Consider the following 18957-nt stretch of genomic DNA (forward strand, 5'->3'; position numbering starts at 1 on the left):
GGTCTTTAAGGTCCCTTCCAACTCCTTGGCTTAGAGTTCCTAACAGGCCAGTCCAGAATAAGGAGAAAAATGTTGGGGTGGTGGTTTGTTTTGTTTTTTTTTTTTTTTTTAATTTTCTTCCTTTGTGGTCAGAAATCAGTAGGCTCGGATTTTAAGTAAATAGAAATCAGGTCAGCTTGTAAGGTGTTGTCAGCGATAGGTGAGCAGGCTTTACATGTAAAACCAGTAGAAATACTGAATCTTTTAGCTTTGATAGTAACCAAATCAGCTCAGCAGTGCAAAGTATAACTGTGAAATGACAATTGGAAAACACTTTGTTCATTTACTTTTGAAGACTCAGATTTATGTATATTGGATATTAATTGCTTCACGTTGTGTTTTCAAGGTTACAGATTACAGCTCAGTTAATATCAAAGTATCCCATGAGTCTTCCTGACAGTGAGCTACCTCCCTTACTCAATGTACTTCACCAGCTACTGCCTCAGCAGCGCCGAGGAGAAAGAATGCCTTATGTGCTGAAGTGTCTTACAGAGGTAGCTTTGTGCCAAAACCAGAAAACTGATTTGAAGAGCACCCACAAGTTGGAGCTCCAGAGAACCTGGGCAAAGATTTGGTCTCTTACCATTCGTAGCGTAAGTTTCCAGCAAATTGAAGTGGAAAGCTTTGGGCTACTTGGAGCTATGATTCAAGGAAGCCTTGTTGTAACAGATAAAGAACTCTGGAAGATATTTTCAGGATCTGCATGCAAACCTTCAAGGTAAAATGGGAAGCAAAGATAATATTTTGCGTCTGATTCACATTGCTCTTTGCTGTACAACCAAACCGACTGTATTATTTAAAATAGTGGTGGTGGTGTTGTGGCTGCATTTCTAGTTAAGAACTACCCACATTTGTGTTTTAAGCATTTGAAACGGGCATAAGTACATACATAAGTCTGAAAGCAGAGGCAGGAGAGGAGAGGCAAGCATCTTCGAATTTAAAATTAAATTATACTAAAAATGTAAAAGGGACTTAAGTTTAAAATGTGACTGAAAGAGATGTTGATTTTTTGAAGTTGAAATACGTGTTTTCTTATTAAATATATTATGATTCCAAAATGAGTGTTCTGAAACAGTCTCTAAAATAGACAGGAAATGTCTTCAATAGCCAAAATGTGGCTTTTGAAAATGCAAATATTCTGATAAATGAGTTTTCCAGTATGTATGTGTATTAACTTGCTCCCTGAGCATCAGAAGTAGCGACTTTGCTTTAGAGTCCTGATAGACAAATAGCCACGTTGTTTCTCACAAATGCCCTGTGTTCCTTTTTTATTACAGTTCTGCTGTATGCTGTTTATCATTAGTGATGTCTGCCTATTCAGTGCCAGAAAATTTGGATGTAGGAATGGAGCATAATAGTTGTGAAAGAAATCTGGGTTCTCTGTTAAAGGAGGCAGTGATGAAATGGGTACTGTCCTACTACATGGAGGAAGAAATGGAAGAATGTGCAGAGTTGCCTCCTGTGCTCTGCAGGTAAAGTCTTTCTGGCAGAGTTTTACCTGTGAGATTGCACTATAACACAGAAAATCGCACAGGGAAAAGTGAATTTGCAGGATTGTCTTATGTTGATGCTTTGGTAGAGTTTGTAAGGTTTTTAAGCTTACTGTAGAATGTCATTCCATGGAGATAATCTAGTTGTCTGTCCATAGCATAGCAGATATATGAACTACGTGTTAGAAATCGTAAGTGAAAGCATCTCCGTTGAAGATACAGTGTTAACCTGGTTAATGTTTGGGTGCACTTCAGGAATCCCAAGACCTTGATGCATTGCAGGAAATTACAAAACGTTTTTACAATTTTATTTTACAGTGACTTTCCCCATCTTGTATTACAAGAAATTCTCGTGAGCCTTACAATGAAGAACTGTAGAGCTGCCATGATTTTTTTCCAAAATGATGCTAAATGGTATGTTTTTAAATCTATCCTTATAGATATTTAAGCTTCTTATATTTGTCATTTTATCAAGCAGGGATAATGAAATACATAGTTACTCAAACTCTTTTGCATCTTTCAGACCCCATAAAAATCATAGATGCTAAGTAGAAAGTTGGCTTGATGCTTACTGTTCCTATATCCTTATTCCACTCCACCTCTGTGGCCCCAGCCACACGCTACTTGAGTCTGCTGGAGTCACCCTATGAATGCTCTTGCATCTTTCACTGATGCGTATGTTCCAGCTCTTGGACTATACCCAGTTTCCCCTTAATAAAACAAAAAGGTGTTTAACTTGTTCTGATGGAAGATAAGACTTTCCCACTAGAAGTTAAAAATACTAGTTTCAGGGGTTTTGTGAATTTCTGATCCAGTTGTGTAAAGTAGGTTGAGGTCAGCGATCTTAACACGAAGCACATGCTGCTGTGTGAACTATGGTAGAACATAGGATCTGTGCGCAAGCTTCGTTTTTCCTTGCATTTTCTTCAGAGAGCGCTAAAATGGTAGTATCAATTTCACAGTGAAATTCACCTCAGAAATTAATGATCAACCCAAGTTTGGAAGCACAGAACAATTAAATACTTTATTTTGCTTTCGTTTATCTCCTTATTTTAGTAGTAGTTTTAAAGACTTCTAAGTTGTATACTGGCTGCTAAAATAAAAATATGTCTCTTCTTTAAGTGTGCAACACTTGCAAAGGAAAGAAGAAAACAGTTTTTCTGATGTTGAAGAGCTGTATCTGCAGACAACTTTTGATGAAATGGATATTTTCACTAACTTTGCAGTAAATGTTGCAGATAACAAAGTGACTGGTTCAAGACTTGCCATCAACCAAAATCTTAGGGAAACACTAGAGTATTGTCTTTTAGCAATGTCAGAAAAGCTTTTAAGCAGCTATGCTCCCAAGGTGAGTTAGAAATTACTGTTACATCCGTGTATTTCTGCTCCCAAACAATAGTTTTTCAGGGCAAAGTATGTAGATTTTCATTCCCTTTGCTGCTAAAAATCAACCACAAGCATTTCAAAGAGTATATCCAATAATACAAAATAGAGATGTCTGTATTTCTTTACAGCATTGGAAAAATATCCACAGTTTTCATGTGTATGAAAGTATGTATGAATACGCAGAAGCTGGAACTGTGTGTAAAAGTAGTTCATGCTGTCTCTTGTCCTGGCAAGAGGTAAACTAGATAAACAGAGCATGTGGGAAGAGCTGGAAGTATCGCTATGGTGGAATCTAAATGAGAGAGAGAATTTAAAGTATTGTGAAGGAAGGAAGGAAGGCCATGGGACATCGGAGCATATAATAACATGGAGAGCCAAAAGGGCTTGTTAGGGAGCTGAGGCAACTGCAGTGCAAAAGACTAGGGTGCAAATCTTCATTATTTTTTGTGAAATCTGTATATAAAATGTTTTAAAAACATGTAAAGACTGTAAAGGATTCTGTGTTTTGGTGGAAAAGTTTAATGATAAACTACTGCTATTTATACTGTGTATTTGATTTAGTCTAAGGTGGTTGCTGCAGAACACCTTGTCCGATGCGTCAGTCTCTTGATTGGTGTTCTTGGTTGCTACTGCTACACTGGTATATTTAAAGAAGAGGATGCCTGTAAATCAAAGTTGTTCCAGAATGCTACGGTAAGCATCAATGCATTTGGGAGCCAGTGAAAATGAAATAAACCGCTATATAAAAAATAATTTCAAAAATTCAATTCATATTGACACATTTTCAGAGCATGAATATTTCCACTGGTTTCTGCTTAAAAAAAGGTGGTTGAGAGAGGTTTAAATATGTTAGTGCTGATGAAAGAGCAGAATAATTTAAAGTCTGTCACTACTCCAGTGCATAGGTTTTGCAGTGGAGTATTCTAAATATTGATATGTTTCTGAGTCACTCCTCTTAGAAAAACCGAAATAGTGTGGACAAAGGGCTACTTATTAGAGGATAGCAGGTAATTTCTTTATAGGTCTTCTATGCAGGAATTTATTAATATCATTTGATGGTTCATACCAGAAGAGAGCTCCTTTCATTATTATTACTACTACTACTATCTGACATGGCTTTTTGCTTAAATATGGAAACCAAAAACATGCACATTATGGAGAGATGCTGTATTTTTCTTTTGTGATGAAAATACCAATGTTTCAGGCAGGTCTAGGCCATCTTTCTGTCACTTCTGTAGCAGAATGAGTGGAACAAAAATCAAAGAAACAAAAAGGTCCAGAGTCCTTGATGCACACTATAAATACTGTATGAATGAGAATCGTGTCCTGTTTTCTCTGTGTGTGTACTGTGTATGTGCCAACATATAAAGGAATTTAATGGAGGTATTTTAACTGTGTTGGTTTTTTTCCTAGTCTCTCATTCATTATGTTGGAGAAAGTATTTCTCAGTCTAAAAACAAACTCAATGAAGATGCCCAGGTCAACTCACTGAGGACTTTGATAATGCAGTGTACAAAATGTTTATGCAGTTGTACCAAGGTAAAGTTTATAAAGGAATTTATATTTCTTTCTTCATTAATGAGATCACAAAGTTGAATATCATATATATGGTACGTGGAAAAAAAAAGGAATTAACCTATCTGTACATCTTGCTTTCTTACAGAACAGTGCTAATAAGATGCTGTCTAAAATATTCCTGCGTTTGTTAACATCAAAATTTATGAATGATCTCGTAGATATTTGCAAAAATCTTGTAAGTATGTTCTGTCTGTTTCTAAATGCAGCGCTTTTCTGCGAGACGATGGTTTTTACAGCATAATAATTTGGAGGCAAACCTAATGAGATACTTATTACTGAAAAAAAAAAAGAAAATACATTGAGTTTTATAGAGAATTCCTAACTGGAAACATTTCTATTTAGTGTTTGAACACAGGTGTAGGGGAAAAATGGGTGCAGATGGATAACATTTGATCCAGGTTAACATACCAGCTCACATTAAGAAACAAAGTATGTTATTTTGGGAATTTTTTAAATTCTGTATTAAAGTATTTACAGATTTTATGCCACAGAAGGTATTCCTATAACACATGACATTTAACTTTAACGCACTTGTAAAGTTTTAAAAGCTTTTTATTTTGTAGTTTGATAGGCTTACGTGCCTTAAAACACTTTAAATAGGTTTATTATGTAGGTATTAAGTCTTCTAACTGTAAAAGACTCTTCTTTCTCACTGTGAAAAGTAATAGGGTGGCACATCACTGTGTTTAGCACAACTCTTAAAACTTCTCTCTTTTTGGCACATTGTCCTGTAGTCAGGTCTAGGTAGGCAAAATCCTTTGTTTTTTTCAGGTGAGGAGCAGCTGAGAGTCTTATCTTCTGTTAACTGGCCATCTGGTAGGGAAAAGTGTGCCCTCACAAAGGTTGTGTGCCCTCACAAAGGTTGTGTGCCTTCCTTTAATTTCTCTGTAATTATGAAGTAGAGTGAGAAATTCATGAGTCCTGTAGAGAGAATTATTTTTCAAATATTAACAATGTCCTTGGCACCATCTAAAACACAGAGACTAGTATCTGTCTTAGGAAACTTGTATCCTAAAGAGAATAGTTCAAATCAAATAATTCACCTGTGTAGACGGCCGGTTTAGTATGAAATTCATCAATTCAGTGTAGCTCCTGCTGTCTTCACCCGTTCTAGGTCACTGGGAAACTTTAGTGTCTTTCCTTGTGTTATGTTGTAGTGTTTCTCCTGTCCTTAAAAGCCAACTTAAAAAGGATGTGGTGTTTTTGTCAGATGACATTTACTGGAAAACCCAGTGAACTGGATCTAACAGGGAATGATCCTGAGGAGAGTGTAATGGAAGTAGATAACCAATCATCTGATGATCTATTTGATGATCATTCAGTGACTGACGTCAGTGATACGAATGAATCTGGTGAGATGCAAAATGTAACAGGTAAGTCTTCCCTGTGTCCCAAACTATTAGCAAAAGTTTGTTTTTACAGGTTGCTCTTTGCTTGAAAGACAGTGAGATACAAAACTGCGCTGCTTTATTAGTAGCTGAAGCAGGTGATAGTTGAACCAGATATTTCTAAACAATAGTGATGCTTTTGTACCTCATTAGTGTTTTAAAGATGTTCATAGTGTGTTCTATGAACACATTTGGAAAGGAGAAGTTTATTTTTTTATTTTATAAACAGTAAAGTGCAAGCAGAGAAGCTAGCTGGCTTGTTCAAAGTCAGGCAGAAGTTTTGGCGAAGAAGAGCCTAGAAAATGTGTCTAGGATACCCGTCTCTGTCATTAGACTGTGGTTCCTTTTCTTAAAAGTAGTCCTATTTAACTTTTCTCCTTTTCCTGATCAGTGATTCTTGGCAAGGTCAGCTTTCTTATATCTCTGTACCTGCAGAGGGACAGGAGCATGAATCTGTCTGTTTATTTCTGTTAGGAGCTACAAGTACTGATGTCCTCTTGTCGTTTAAGTTCTTTCCTAAAATGACATGTATCTTAGTTTTTAATCAGGAGTATGTCTTCTGTTTAGTATCAAATGAGAAGGAAATCAGAGTGTTATATTAATGCCACAAACAACAGCTGGTCTGTTTTCCACATCATGTAGAAGTATCTTCTCCAACCATCTGATAAATAATTCTAATAAATTGGCAGTTGCAGAAAGTCACAGGAGTTCTAAATGTGACAGGAAAATGGCATTCGTAACTATTTTGCCTAGGTTATGACTGGTCATGCTAGGTTATAACATTTCAGTGAAGATATTAACATAATAGTCATTGTCATCACTTAAATTTTGGGGAAGCTTTGAATTTGTAGTTTAAAATACATCCTAAGTTACCATTAACAACACAAAAGAACACAGGTGGTTCTGCTGAGTTCATTGTAACCCTACTGGAGAAATCAGCCATATGTATGGGCACATAAAATTTAAAGCCTTTGTTTCAGAGGGAGCCTTTGTAGGAGTGGGAAACACGCTCAAGAAGCTGTTACTGATGAAGTAACTGCTCAGTAACAAACTTAAAGCTTGCTAGTACTCCGTCTATTCTGAGAAATTAGTTTTGTAAAGACCTAATATGTGACTAACAATTTTAACTGTCCTTTGAGAACCATTTCTCACACGAAAATCTTATTTTCAGGTGCTTTGAGCCCATTAGCTGAAGAACAGTTGACAAAGCAGGATTTACTTCTCCTTGAAATTCTGAGGTTCTTATGCATTTGTGTAGCTACAGTCCAAGTTCAGACAGTGAGCTTCCGAGCTTCTGATATACGGAGGAAGCTGTTAATGCTTACTGATGGCAGTGTCTTTGACAGTGCTAAGCCATTGCACCTGCACATGGTGAGTGTGAGCTTTCTTTACAGCAGACTCACCTCTGTATTTGTACTGATTTTAAATTTGCATATTCTTGCCCTTCTCTTGTCATCATTTACCTGAGAAGACATTAAAATGGCTAATCTTAGTGTTCTGAAGTTGTGCTTGGGGAAAGAGCAGTTACAATTTGTAAGCCAGAAAATAAAGAGAAGTATAAACATCTTGCCTTTATCATTAATTATTTGTTAAATAACTAGATCCTATTCTCTGTAGTAGAATAGGATCTGTGCTTTATCTTACAGAGGAAATACTTTTGACTGCCAAAACTCAGAATTTCCTGAGCCATATTACTGTGTGACAGTCTTTGCATGAAAAGGTGGTCAGTCTAATGTGTACGAGCTGACAATAGATATCCTTGCTGCATGATTTCATATAAAAGCTACTGAAAATGTTTTACAGTTTTTGTCTACTTATTTTCTTAAGTATTATTTTCTTTTTTTTTTTTAAATTCTCCAGTACTTGGTGCTTTTGAAGGAGCTCCCTCTTGAAGACGACCTCTTGCCTGAAGATGATGTTCTTATGCTCCTTAGGCCACTTTCGTAAGAGAGAAACTATTCAGCATGTATTAGAGCTATTTTAGTTCAACAACTAGAGGCTTTGAGGGCTGTTTACCATTTCATTATATTTTTTTTTCTTTCACAGTGCTGTGTGTTCTTTGTACCGTCGAGATCAAGAAGTTTGTAAAGTAATTCTAAATAATTTGCTTCCTATAGCAGTAGGGTTGGCCCAGTCTAACACACATGCTGAAGAGACACAGGATGCTCAAGGACAGTTTTTGACAGTTGTTGGAGCCTTTTGGTATGTTTTATCTATTTAATGCAGAAGTCTGTTGGACATAAAATTTTTAACTTTACTATCAGTGTGAATACCAGTGCTGTTGTGTGCCTTGCTCTTGGTATCCTGTGGTATCTTTATCCAGCATTTAACTTGCCAGATTTGGTGTGGTTTTTTTGTAGCAAAGAATCATACCGTTCTTAGGATACTACTAGAACAATAAATACTACACTGTTGTCCATTAGCAAAGACTGACTGTAGTCTGAATTACATCAGTAATTATAACAAGTGATAACTTCAGCAACCAAAAATGAATATGGGTTACAGTTGTAGATTTTCAATATCAACATCAAATTCTCCCAAACAGGTCTATTAAGCACAAAAGAATGAACTGTTAGCAGCAGAAACTAACCTGTTAGACTTTTTCTCAAAATGGTTGGCAACTTTGTCGTTTATTCAAATCTTCCTTATTTTAGGCATTTAGCTCAAGGAGGGAAGTGCACAGCACCAGTTAGAGTGGCTCTTTTGAACTGCATGAAAGCCCTGCTTGAGGTAATCCCAGATTTTTGGACACCCATTAGCATGTTAAGTATATATTTAAGGTGTACTTAAAACAGTATCTAAAGGTCTTTTGCATATATCAGTGTATATTCCATTGAAGGTCTTCTGTATATTTTAAACCACAATATTAATTTTCCTCAGGCTGATCCTCATTGCAAGTGGGCGATCCTTAATGTGATAAATAAAGATCTCCCTGTGAGTGATGCTTTCCCACATTTTCTCGCAGATAGTCACCATCAAGTTCGCATTCTTGCTGCAAAGTCGATTACCAGGTGATAATGTTGATCTTTTTTGTGTTTATAAGAACAACGCTAATTTCACTTAACTGGGTATTCCTTCTGCTACTCGTAGTTGCTCCTGTCAGTACTTCTGGGGCTTTAATCTTGGCAGAGTAGAAAAATCTACCAAAGTTACTTTGGTTAAGGTGTTCAAACTTGGTCTAAATTATTCTGTGATGTGAGTGCTTTATATATATAAAGAGAGAAAAAGAGTTGAACAATATATATATAAAAAAATATTAATGATAGCAAATTTTGCACTAAATTATTATGCAAAACTTGATTAGGAAATAGTTGTTTATCCTCCAGAAATAAATTAGGTACATTGTGTAGCATAAAAACTTTCAGGGATCTTGTGTCATGAATACTGTATATAGTTCTTTCTCCATGCATCCAAAAGGATGTAGTTGAACTGGAATAGGAGTAGAGGAGGGATGTTCAAAAGCATGAAACACTTTCTGCACAGCTCTTGGTTGCATAAACTGGAGCCATTCAACACAAATTGCTGAATTGCAGGAGGTATAACTCTACAAAATCTGTACTGGGACAAGGTGAGGATTGGCAGCCTTTTCCAGTTTAAGGCCTAGGAGATACCGAGTGAAGCTAACAGGTTTGAGATTCTAAGAAAATGTGGTTTATTTCTCCACACAACATTCAGTTATCCTTAGTGTTACTCTACTACCTTCAACTGTCTGGATGTTTACAGGGGTTCAAAAAGCAATGAATTAGCAAAAGAGGAAATCGTTGAAGGATACTAAATACAGTCACCACCTCTGAGTCATGATCTGCCTTGGTCACCTGTGGTCAGATGTTATATTCAAGGAATTATTATGCATACAAGGCAAGCATATGGTGACCTTTCTTAGGTACCTGCTAACAGTCACTTAGAAAGGCTAGAGTAAAAATTGAGCCAATCCACTGTGTTGTTCCCATTTTTGTTAAAAAGAGCGAAGTGGATTGGGCCTTTATCTACAAAAAATAAATTCTTTGAGAAACTCTTTTTATACATACATCTGTTGAGTAAATATATCCCCAAAGTACTTCATGACATGCAATGTTCCATTACAATGGACAGCTGAAGGTTGCCTTTCTGCACTGGCAGAGATTGGGAAACTGTTATATGTTTTCAGATTATTCTCCGCCATTTTGACCCAACAGATATTCGTAGTGTTATTGATAATGTTTGAGGGAGAGGAAGGAAAGATTGCTGTACAAGAAAGTTAAGAAGAAAATAGTGATAGTCAGACAATCAGAATCTTATTGTTTGATATGCACAATATGCAGTAATTCTGTAGACTAAATATTATGCTAATATTTATTGTTCTTTTTTTGAAGTTTATTTCAAGATGTGAAACAGAGGGATTCTTCTGGAATGTCAAAACCTCTTCCCTTGAAGCTCCAGCAAAAGGCTTTTGAGAATGCGTATCTCAGAGTTCAGGAAGGAATGAGAAATCTGGTACCAACCTCTAGTCATCCTAGTTTTCATGTTACAAATATGTTGAATTTTAAAACTAGCATGTTTAATTTTCTGAGAACATTTATTCTTCTGGAATTCTGATAATCTGAGGTGGTGAAACAAGAGGAAGTTCCTTACACATCCAGTCAGTCACTGTGTTGCTCTCATTAGGAGTTTGTGAACTTTTTCACTGTGTGTTCGAGACTGCTCTTCTGTATCATAGTATTTGTTGTTGAGGGCTTCAGTACTGTAACACTTAAGACTCAAAGAGAAATGGAGCCTCAATATTCTACACAGTATAGAAATAGTGTAAAGAGGCAGTGTAAATGAAAATTATGTGTTTACATAGTATAAAAACACATATATAAATTTCAGTAAGATCATGTTTCCAGTGGTATTCGACCAGTGGTTTTCACAAAGCCAAAATTTGCTTAAAAAGTTAATCTGTTCAGAATAAACTTTTAAGTAAAAGTTTCCAGTTCAGTGACAGGAAATGCAGTGGTGTGTATTACTGTGAGATTCCTTTAACTATTAATTTTTGTATTAGTGCCTTGCTCTTTTCCTCCTTCCTTGCTACTATACTAAGTCCATTTTCCATTTTTTTATCTGTCACGCTGTCATCTATCTGCATGTCATCTCCCTGCCACGTGTTCTCTGTGCTCCCTTTGCCTGCTGCCTGTCTTCTCATTTCATCTCCCTGCACTGTCACCACCAGCTCTGTCATTTCTCTGTTGCCTTGGCTCCCTGTTCTGCCACCTTGTCTTGCTGTTGTCTATTAGCTTCTACTCTTTCATTGCAGTTCCTGGTTACTTTATTCAATGTTCATCACTTGTCAGCATTGTGCCTTAGTAGGGGAAGACCTACATTTGAATTACAAGACAGTTCTTTCCTATATGCATCAGGGAGGGGCAAAAAGGAGACTTGCCTTGTCAATGCCTTCATCATATATCTGATTGTGTGCACTGTCTTTGTTTAAACTGCTGATACTGAACATGAACTCAAGTGTATGAGGTATTGGCATGTGTGGGGGTGTGCTGGAGGCAGTAACTTCTTGTTGAGGAGTGGAGTAGACAGCTGAGGAAGTAGTTTTTAAGCAACCAGAGGAAGATTTTCAGCAGTATTTATGTGAATGCCCTTAATTTCTAATTATTTATTAGATATTTATTTATTTATTTATTATTTTATTAATTAGGAGATTGCTTGGACAGAATATTTGTATGAGTTCATTATTTCTTACTGAAGGTCAGGGGTGATGCAAGTCCTGAAGATCTTTTGGACAAACAGTGTAATGGAAAAGCAGTTTTGCTGATGCTTATAACCATGGTTCTGTGCTGCAGTCCGGTCTGTGAAAAGCAAGCTTTGTTTGCTGTTTGCCAGTCCGTAAAAGAGAATGGATTAGAACCTCACCTTGTCAAAAAGGCAAGTATCAAATTCCATTTTATATGTAGGTTATACATTAAGGTTAGGTTAAAATTGGAACAGTACAAAAGGCTTTTGCCAGTATTGAAAGTTGTTAGATTTTGTAAAAGCGTGAGTAATGTGGCTTAAATATCTAAATGAATTTGTATTTGTATTTAATGACCTACGTAGAAATAATGACATCATAGAAGGCAGTTTTAATGGTTAATCTTGTATGTTAAAACACAGATCTGAAATACAAATAGATTTTTATACATTGAAGGTTGCAGATTTCATTTAAAAGATATATCTACCCAGTGGGAGTATAGTGAGTTTTCCAGTATAGAAATACGTGAAATAAATGCAGAGTATTGGAAGATGGTATTTGTCTTAGGGACTTTTATTTTGACATTCACATGGGCATACTGAAGTAGTTGCTGTTCATATGTCAGCCTTTCATGCCAGTCATTTTTATTATCCTTCCTTTCTGTTCCTTGCCTCTCTTTTTTTACACACAGTCTCTACGCCGCAGAATGTGTAGTGACTATTCTTTCTTTGCATACCACCTCAGATGGGGTAGTTGTAGTTCCTTGACTGAACTGTTTTGAGATACAACGATGCAAGTAATAAATTGCTTATGCTAAAGAGGAGCTGAGTTGTACAAATGCTCATTAAAAGGCTGGGAGTGGGGGGACATGGAGGTGTAGTACTGCCAGTTTGCCATAGCATCATGTGCTCTCCATGCTATTTCTGCAATCTTACCTCATGCACAGGTTTTGAAAAAAGTATCTGACATTTTCGGCTATAAAAGCATAGAAGACTTCATGACATCACATTTAGACTATTTGGTGATGGAGTGGCTGAAAATAAATGACAGCGGGTATAGCCTGTCTGCTTTTCCTTATGTTCTCCTGAACTATGCTAGCCTTGAGGAATTCTACAGGTAAGTTTGCTATATGAAACCAGTTTATTTAGATTTATTTACAATTATGACACAGGATTTCAACTTTCTAAATGTAGCAATGTATCAGTATTTTGTGGTAAGATAACATACTGAGAGCTCTTAAAATATATTCCAAATATCTTCTATATTATATTTATGCTGGTAAGATGTTTTTGTGTAGCATTAGCTAAACAATAACTGCAAGTTAGTGATACAGTGGAGGCATGGTGTTGCTATGTTATGCTTGAGAATTGTTAAAAAATCCAGTTCATGTTGGAAATGTATTTATTACATGTAGGTCCTGTTACAAAGTTCTGGTTCCACACCTGGTGATTAGAAGTCAATTTGAAGATGTGAAATCACTTGCCAACAAGATTGAAAAAGACTGGCGGCAGGTTCTAGCAGACTGTTTTCCAAAGATACTTGTGAATATCCTCCCATATTTTGCCTATCAAAGCCATGGAAAAGAAGTAGCAGAGCAAAGAGATACAGCGTCTAAAGTCTATGACATGCTAAAGGATGAAAACTGCTTAGGAAAACAGGTATTTGCTTTACATGTATATATGCAGTTCTATGGCTTTAACAGTCCTCAAAGAAACTTCTACATATTCTGTAAAAATTTAAATAGTTCAAGTTTTTAGGGACAAAATTATTATTTTGATAAAGACGAACTACCCAAATTTTTATCCCAAGGTTTTCAAGTAGCTATTCAATAGAAACTTTCAGGCAGACAGTTGACCTGAGGTGTATTTTTTTTCAGAATGTAATAACATTTTGTTTTACCATTCATTATACAACCCTGAGTTTCCCTGTTACACATCTGTTTGTCAGTCATGTTTTCCTCTTAAAATATGTTGTTAATTTTTTATGAGGAGCCATCATCCCCAGAGGCAGACTCTATATCCAGAACTAATAGTAAAATTAAATGTAATTTTTTTTCCAGATACTGTTGGTACGTAAATTGTGACAGCCATAGGTAAGACGCAACCAAGCTTAATTGCTGAATGTATGTTATGTCATGGATAATCAAACAAATAGAGAATCCAGACAGAAAAAAAGCGTCTTTCTCAGAAGGAAAAGAAATGTTAACTTATTTGAGCTAAAATATTTTTTCTTACTAAAACACTATTTTTTCTTCTTCTAGCAAATTGACACTTTATCTCATAATAACTTACCGGAGATTGTGGTCGAACTGCTGATGACCTTACATGAACCACCTGATGCTGCGGTAGAAGAAGGAGCTCATTTAAGTAAATATATAAGGTTCGTGCTTGTAGATTTCCTAAATGCCAAGAGTGTTTGTATAACATTGTGCATTAAAATGTGCCCTCCAGGCATAAGAAGAGGTGGCCTTGAAGTTGAGAATTAAAGGATTTTGTTGTCATTAGTAATGGTGTATTGTAGGCCTGCATTCTCACATAGTTATCCCCCAGTATCCGACAGGAGCAGCTCTGTCCTACTTCAGTTAATGGAAGCATGAGTGGCTGGGCAAGGGAATGCCATTGGATGTCGATGAGCTGGACTGTGGCAAGGCCAGTTTAGATTGATTCAAATTTGGATGGACTGCCCTCTCTGTAAAATTGGTCAGATTTTAATGTCAAAATTAAAGTGATGCTTTTAAAGGTTTTTAAATATTTAGAGGCCACTGAGGAATAAAGTGAACCATTTCTTAACAGTTCTTGTAGGGGTGGCTTTTGCTGTTGGTAAGGATATTGCTTAAACAGTGCCAAATAAACAAATTCCTAATTAATCAAAATATTCTAATGTGACAAGTACCTTCTTATTTATGATCTTCTCAGTCTTCGTTGTTGTCTTAAAAATAGGACTATTTGCATAATTATATGTGGAAATAATTTTCCAGATTTTTATGTTTACGTGCAAACTATTTGGAAAAATATTACACTTTCTGAAGTTCATAGAATCATAGAATCATAGAATGGTTAGGGTTGGAAGGGACCTTAAAGATCATCTAGTTCCAACCCTAACCATTGAAGTTATTGAAGGAGATATTTTTGTTGTCAAAATATAAATTTGAAAGAAACCAAAGCATTTCTGTGAATATCTGTCAAAAATGGCTGAGGGTTTCAAAACTTTACAGAAGAAATTTCAGTGAGTTTATTAACAGACTCTGGTGTCTGCTTGTAACCAAAGTTTTTCTTTCTAAGAAGGGAATGGCAAGATTAAAGGTCATGAAACTTAGTTTTTGCTGTTTTATTAATATCATGATGCACTTCTTTTCTTTTTGAGAACCCGTAAAATTGACTACCCTTTTTTTATAATGGAGAGTATCATCATTACTTTTTTCTTCACTAGATTGTTCCCATCATTACACAATGCAGAAGCTTTATCTGTGACTTGCAATTTGATTTTCTGACAGAGTACCTTAGATGAGACAAATGTGTGGGCTTATAGCAATATGATCTTTCAAAAAATAATAAAAGAATGTTAAGAAACTACAACTGAGAAAGCTGCCATAGAGGGACAACAGACAGCTAAAATTAAGATGTGTGTCATTCTGCTGGATGCTTTTGGTGCTTCTTGCTTACTGAACACAGAAAAGATTTCCTAGGACTCGTGTTTTTTTTAAGGAGCCTTATTTTATTTTATATATGGTGTTCTGTTTTGGGGAAGAAAACCAAAATATCTTTTTTATTTGTTTAGGGAACTGGATCCTGCTCCTAATCCTCCTCATTTTCCATCTTACGTGATTAAGGCAACCTTGGACTATATTAGCAACTGTCATAAAAGCAAGTTAAAAAGTCTTGTAGCAGTTCTTTCTAAAAACCCTGTAAGTATGTACTGATGATTTTGATTTTCTTTTTCTGTAGAAGAGAAAATTCATTTTATGGGTACGTTTTGGTCTAAATGGACATTTTAGTCAGGTATATATGAAGAAAAAATACAGTCTTAGAAACCTTTCTGTGCTTCTGTTTGCCTTCTGAAATGGAAGAAGTCCTCAGTTCAGGGTAACAGTAACCTTACAAGAATTGCATACTTGAACTGTTACGTACATTAGGTAATACCTATGTAATAACTTTTAACTAGAGAGGATTGTTTTAAAGGTTGAGGAAATCTGTGTGTACCAGACACAGTTCAGGTGCGATTTATTTCTTTGGCATATGTCTGAAAAACTTTCTAAAATAACTATATTTCGATAATTTTATCTAAATCCTGTCCCCATTTCAGGGATCAAAGCTTGCTTCTCTTACTGAGAGTGTGAAATTGTAGTGTCTCTGATATTTTTAGACATTTGACTTTGAGTTATTAAAGGAAAATATGAAAGCATATAAATTTATGCAGCCCTTGCAATAAGTTATAAACATATTACTGTCTTGTAGCTCATTCCTTAGAAATGTATATTTTCAAAATTTGTGCTGTTTTATCACATATGTTGCAAAAACTTAATTTGCCCATCCATAAACAGTCTAAAAATAAGAATTTTCTTTTCTAGACCATGTTTGTCTAAGTGTTTTGAGTATAAAAGTTAATATTGCTAGCCAGTGGAGTAAATGCTTTAAAATGTAACACAACCTGCCTAGTACTTTAACAAAGTTACTTTTTTTTTTCAGTTTACAGTTTTAACAGTTAAATCTCTATTGATACATTCTCTGAAATAGTGCATTTTATACATATGAACATTATTTTTGAAATAATATAGATTGAGACAACTGCTTGATGTTTTAATGGTTTTTTTGATGTTTCTTCTGTTACTGAAAACTGCTGTGTTTTGTTTTCTGAAAAAATGCATAATTTTCTCATGTTGGAGGAAACAGGAAAAAAGATTAGGAGGTGTGGGGTTTATAGTCCTGCTTGGAGAATTGGTTTCTGTGTAGGTCTTTTTTGTGTTTAAATCAGTAAAAATAGTAAAGCCTTTATGTCCAAGTCCTTTAAAACAATGTTTATCTCTATCACCTACGTTTTTTCTTGATATAAAGTTTATCTGTATTGGCACGACAGTTTTTTTAACTCATAGTTTATTCACTTTAGGATTCATTCCAGAAAATCCTTCTATCCCTTTGTAAACATGCATCAGATACAAACAACATTTACAAGAAACACAGAGTTCTTACCATTTATCACTTGTTTGTTAGTCTGTTACTTAAAGAGATAAAAGATGGGTTAGGAGGAGCATGGGCTTTTGTCCTCCGAGATGTAATTTACACGTTGATTCACCACATCAATAGCAGGTAAATATGGTAATTATATCTTGTACTTCCTGTCTGTGCTTCCTTGTTCTTGTAACTTTGCATTTCAGTATCGCTAATAGATGTTAATTTATTTGTAGAAATTATTTATATTTGCTGAAAGAAACAATTAAATTGCATTTCTGTCATAATTTTGGAATTTACAGCTCTTACTAAAATGTGAAATGTTTTGTGCTGTCCTTGTATGTAAATGTTATTAGGCTATTGAATTTCAGAAATGTGTTGGGAGATTTTGATGACAGAAAAGGTGTTTGGGAATTCAAAGGACCTACCCGAGTTATGATGTGCTCCAGGGCTGTCAGGGCATGATTAGTCATCCCCGCTCTCGTTTCAGGCCACTGAGTTCCTGGTAGTGGTCAGTGCCATTCCCCACCTTAGCTACACAAGAGTGCTTTTATGATCAAAGGACATATAACCCCCAAACTCACTGCACAAAAGCCAGGGCTTGATGGGGATTCTTAAGACCATAGAGCGGTCCAGGAGCTGGTTAGGTAGGAAATGCACCACCACGCCTAAATATATATATTTTTTTAGCTAATGGTTATGTGAGTGGGCATATTTCCCACTTGGTTTCTCTCAACATTGTTCTGGCAAATATTCTAAAAGCCTTTTTGGTAGGTTTTGGGGATTTTTTTTTCCTTTTTGGACTATATTTTTCTTTAGCTTTTTTTACTCCATTTTTTAAAGTGATCAGTCAAATGTGTGGTTTACTTCTCGTGTGTCTCCTGAGCTAAATATTTACTTTAGAGCTGATTGAAGTGTAGAATCAGTTCTTCTTATAGTTTATTTTTATTTCCCCTTTCCCTATTCTTCCTTGTTGTATAACAGATTAATATGTGAGACAATGACAATTTGTATTTCTTTGATTTCCCTTTTTTGTTTCCTGTGACAGACCTGTTGTTATCAGAGACATAACCATGCGAAGCTTTTCGCTCTGTTGTGATCTTCTTCATCATGTGTGCCACACAGCGGTTACGTGTTGCAATGATGCTCTAGAGAGCCACCTTCATGTTATTGTAGGAACCCTAATACCTCTTGCCGTGGAGCAGCCAGAGATTCAGGAGCAGGTAGTTTTGAGTTACTGCTTATTCCTTATCTGTTAGTCTTTAAGTTGGTATTCACTGTTGTTAAAGGTTGTGCTGGGTTTAGTCAGGAAAGAGTTAACCGTCTTTACAGTAGCTGGTATATCTGTACTCATGTTCAATTTAAATTCCTTTTTTCTATGCTTTCTAGATACATATAAAAAATATTACTTTGGGATGTAACACTATCTACCTTTATTATTTTTAAATAAAGGTGTCTTTACTTTTGCTACCAGTATTTTGACAAATACTGTGTTCTGTATTTAATTCCTATGGCTTTAAGCAGTGATTGAGATGCATTTGTATCATAATTGCTGAGATTACTGTATCACTTTTTAATTCTCGATTTACTTAAGTCTATAAAAAATCAGATTTCTTAAAGGATTTTAATGCTGTTGTAATATCTTTTATGTCTGCTTTGAATCTCTGCACTTTTTTCAGAAAAATCTGAAAGAGGTTTGAAACCTTCAGGGAAGTTTCAGAAAAACTGTGACCTTAGCTGAGCAGAGACACCAAATCAGTGGTTCCACTAAGGAAAAGAGTGAGAACACAAACATTGCTAAAATACTGGTGACAGCAAGCTGATCGGTACATTGGGTAGCCAGTTACCTACAGAGCTCTGTGGATGATTTCACAGAACATACAGTGAAGACCTGTGGAAGGGGAAGGTGTCTAGAGGACAAAGAGGAGGAATATGTGCAAAGAACAGATTTCAGTAGTTCAGCTATTTATTTAAGAAATTACCCTTAAAAACAAATGTAACGCATAGGCCTTGAAAGGGAAATGAAGCCATTTCAGTTACATGACAAGCTTGTTTTGGTCCTGGTGATGATATATAAGCACATTCTGCTACAGGTAGAAATACGCTTAGAATCAGAGACTTACAATGAGTAGCTGAAGGTGAGAAGAGTATGTTTGTTGCACTTCAGTCCTCCTGGTTGCCTCCTGGTTGCATCCCAACGAAGAGAAAGTTGG

General features: G+C 35.8%; 1 protein-coding gene across 1 annotated transcript; it reads left to right on the forward strand.

Annotated features, from left to right (window-relative positions):
- Positions 1-385: 385 nt before the first annotated feature.
- On the forward strand, positions 386-17967 carry LOC104508161 (serine-protein kinase ATM-like; the record flags this gene model as incomplete). The annotated part of the gene is made up of 21 exons (XM_010149692.1): positions 386-757; positions 1317-1511; positions 1848-1943; positions 2652-2877; positions 3483-3608; positions 4329-4454; positions 4579-4668; positions 5704-5866; positions 7053-7252; positions 7742-7824; positions 7928-8083; positions 8536-8611; positions 8762-8892; positions 10234-10367; positions 11622-11773; positions 12526-12695; positions 12994-13237; positions 13840-13958; positions 15357-15483; positions 16683-16882; positions 17793-17967. Coding segments are annotated over 21 exons (3361 nt in total), but the record flags the coding sequence as incomplete, so codon positions are not given.
- Between the last annotated feature and the right edge of the window lie 990 nt (positions 17968-18957).

This window comes from Eurypyga helias, unplaced genomic scaffold (assembly GCF_000690775.1).
Source record: "Eurypyga helias isolate BGI_N326 unplaced genomic scaffold, ASM69077v1 scaffold29870, whole genome shotgun sequence".
In the NCBI taxonomy this organism is placed as follows: domain Eukaryota; kingdom Metazoa; phylum Chordata; class Aves; order Eurypygiformes; family Eurypygidae; genus Eurypyga; species Eurypyga helias.